Consider the following 3,551-nt stretch of genomic DNA (forward strand, 5'->3'; position numbering starts at 1 on the left):
CAGTTGTCATAGTTCCTTCCTTCAGTGCAGCCCAGCGTGGTTAAGACCATGCAGGGCCTGAAACTCTTTCATTTCTCAGGCCCAGGAAAAAAGGGAACTAGAATACTCAAACCTGCTGGCTCATACTCACTAGAAAACTTAAAACACTAGAAAACTTGCTCAGTTTGATTTGCTGAAGCCTGAGTGCTTGGGAGGGTCTTGTGCCAGGCCCCTCTCCAGGAGAAACTGAGCTCTGGGGTTACACCCCAGCTGCTTTACAATGGGAATTTTCATGGAATTGAGTTTATTTGAAATCTTCAAAGAGCATGGTGTCTCAGTGCACACTGCTGGGAAAATAAGCATGGGAGGGGATGTGACCTGTGTGGGAAGGGGCTGTGTTACCCCAGGGCATCTGTGCTCCCTGGGTGCTCTCAGGCACCAATCCTGCACTCAGGCATGGGCAGGTTGCACTGCGTGGGGTGGCAGGGTCTGCTGTAGGGACAGATAGCTCCTGTCCTAAGCAGTGTGAGTGGCACCCAGAAAGATTTAAGCCCTGGAGAAAGAAGGCAGCATGTGCTTGACACAGCATTTCATACAAGCATGGATGTTTTTTGGTTTTGCAGATCATAGGCTACCGCCCTGGTGCTGGAGTCCCTGTGAGCGTGGACTGCAAAGTGCAGGTACTGCTTTCCTTCGTGCTTGGCAGTGTGGTGGGTACAAGGCCAAATGTCTTCCTCTGGTGGACCCCACCACTACCTGCCCTCATTTTAGACCCAAACACTCACAGGACCCAGCACTGCTCATGTGTCTGGGCACAAGTGGGGAGCAGTGTGCTGAGAGCAACACAGGCCACTGGTCTCCTGCTTCCCTCCTGGCCATCACTCCCCGAGTGCTGCTGGCTCCTGGCAGCCTCACTGGCAGCACCCTGCTCAGCCCTGAGGGCAGGCCTGGTGGTTTGGGTGCTGGGATGCCAGTTAGGAGCTGGTGGGAACATGCAGGAACTGCTCACATGCATCTCCAGCTGCTCTGCAGCACTCAGTCCTGGGGAACACTCTGCAAACCAACAGCAATAGGGTGAAGGAAGGGCTCCCACTGCCTGGGCAGCTGCTGGATCACACCCTTAGAGAGCAATAATGCAGTAGGCGATCAACAGGCAGCAAACTGTAACCCTGGCCCATGCCTCCATAGCACCATGCTGCCCTGGCTGGCTGCTGCAGCTGGGCTCACAGCAAACATGCTGTGGGAAGTGCAGCTGAGCCCAGTCATGGGTTGGCAAGAAGCATCTGTACTAAAGCTTCTTCACCTTGCTCTTCAGGGAGCTATATTTCGTGTCCCACAGCCTGTGTGTGTGCCTTTATTTTTTTTCCAATCACAGAAAGGCAATGAGAGCCATCTCAGATCAGTGGACTTCTACCCTGGGAATGGGACGTTTGATCTCATGTATTATCCATACTACGGCAAGTTCACTCATGTAAGTAAGGGCTCTGGCATCTCTATTATGTCTCCTTGGGAAGGAGAGAGCAGGAGCTGCTGCACAGAGTACAGATGTGCTTTCTGGCTATTTTGGGCAGATGCAGGCAGGAGGGAGGCCACAAGCACTGGGATTACAGTGCTCTATTTCTGTCTCTGACAAACTGCAGGAAATCCTTGGGGACTCCTGTTCCCCCTTGCCAGCAATGGGAATGATTACATTTGTCAGCTGGAGACTAAGATTGGTATTGCTAACTCCCAGAGAAGGTCTCAACACCAGTGTCTTCCCAGGGCATTAGGGAAGTCAGGGGCTAGGTGACACAAAAGGAAAACGATGGGGCAGCTGTCAAAGCTGTATCAAAGCAACTTCAGGCTGGGTGGCTCAAAACAGAGGAGTCCAACATCAGAAGCTGTTTCTGAACATCCTGACCAGCACTGCTTTGGGCTGAGCTGGTCTGTATGGTGTTGTGAGGGAACACACTGGGCTGTGCTGGACTGAGGGAACATTGTCACAAGGTCTGCAATGGAGAATGAGGCAGGCACTAGACTCCTGTTGTCATCCTGCTGCTAGCTGAGGATGAGTAACAGCCCCAAACACCAGGTCTGCATGTCCTTTGAGCACATGGATCCAAGGAACACCACAGATTTCCTATTACAAGCCATAGGTCAGTTTTTAGAACAGCAAAAAGTATTTGAGGGTCCCATTGTCCAGTGCTGTCCTGGGTAATCAACCCAAGATGCAAAGCACAGTGCAAAACTCTGACATGATCCCATTCATCTGAGGCACAGAAAGGCTCAACTTCAGCATCCTGAGAGACCATGAAGGACATCAGGCAAATGCTCTCAGATGTCTGGGAGCCATGAACCAACTCCTAATGCTTTTACTGATCATGAAAGCCCTGCCTGCTTTTCTGCTCCCTCAAAAATTACACTTAAATCTCCTTTCTTTTCAGGTCAACTACACATCCCCACTGGTGGCCATGCACTTTACAGATGTGAAGAAGGAACACGTGGTCCCTATTCAGTGCAGACTGAATGGGAAAGGTATTATCAACGACCTTAAGAGCGACAGGTTCCTGGGCCGAATCATCTTCACACTCAACATTGGAAAGTAGCCACTGCCAACACCAGGCACTTAGAATAAGTCAATCAGAAGCTTTTTCCTTTTTAAAGCATCAAGCCAGCATTTTTTTTCTGCTAGGAAAAACAGGCACATGGAGATTATTGTTAATTTATTTTTTGTTCATAGTTAGGAAACAATTGAGATAGAATGGAGCATAGATCCACATTTTTCATCATCTGATGTAAATCATTATTAGTAAAAATTAAAAGTTGTGTCCTGGGCAGAGAACCTGCAAAAGCATTTCAGTTTTGATTTAAAAAAGCCTCTGGTATCTGAATGCTGTTTTCATAAGGTCTTTTACAAGTGACCCCTGTGGAATGCATTTTTCCTGGCTTTACATTTTACCATAGTTTTATGTGCATTTCTCAGTCAAAAGCTAACAAGAGGGTAGTTACTAGCACTATTCTTGTTAAAATAATAAACAGCAAAAATTCTGGATTATGTCTGCAATAACAGAGTTAAAAAGTTAAAATGGCAACTGTCAAAATGCCTTTTAGGGTCTTTGGTACCAGAAGGATCTTGACCACAACATTTTACACAGCTTGTTCAGCACACCAAGGTGTTGGAACAAGGGCCAAACAGAAAATCATTTGCCCTTAAAGCCTTTCCAGCTGTTCCTTTCTGAAGTGGGAAGATTAATGCATTTCTCCCACCCTTCTTTTCACCCCAGTACTACTCTCTGCCCCAGGAATCCTCATCAAGTCTCCTAGGCAGAGATGAGTGAAGGGACCTCATCTCTCCTCTCACAGTTCACAGGTTGGCAGTGCCAACACAGTGACCAGGTACAGAAGGGCCCAAATATTTCAGACCTGTCCTTCCCCAGTCCAGAGAGGTCACAGCTACAATGCTGCAGTAAACCACAGGGAAATGTTCAGTCATTTCATTGTTAAGGGGTCAATGTTGGTCTTTGTGAAGCCATCACTTTATCCTCCTCGATGGGCAGTGAAGCACACCCATCCCTGTCTGAGCACAGTGCTGC

General features: G+C 48.3%; 1 protein-coding gene across 1 annotated transcript in view; it reads left to right on the top strand.

Annotated features, from left to right (window-relative positions):
* Positions 1-2,564, top strand: part of ATP1B4 (ATPase, Na+/K+ transporting, beta 4 polypeptide) — a gene marked incomplete at its 5' end in the record, with an annotated part of 6,310 nt that extends 3,746 nt beyond the window's left edge. The window contains 4 exons of the mRNA XM_009071967.1: positions 1-2; positions 603-659; positions 1,355-1,450; positions 2,403-2,564. The exon at positions 1-2 is cut by the window's left edge and continues 195 nt beyond it. Of these exons, the coding sequence (XP_009070215.1) occupies positions 1-2; positions 603-659; positions 1,355-1,450; positions 2,403-2,564 (317 nt within the window). The remainder of the gene's footprint in view (positions 3-602; positions 660-1,354; positions 1,451-2,402) is intronic.
* Positions 2,565-3,551: the final 987 nt, after the last annotated feature.

Source organism: Acanthisitta chloris, unplaced genomic scaffold (genome assembly GCF_000695815.1).
Source record: "Acanthisitta chloris isolate BGI_N310 unplaced genomic scaffold, ASM69581v1 scaffold36393, whole genome shotgun sequence".
Taxonomy (NCBI): domain Eukaryota; kingdom Metazoa; phylum Chordata; class Aves; order Passeriformes; family Acanthisittidae; genus Acanthisitta; species Acanthisitta chloris.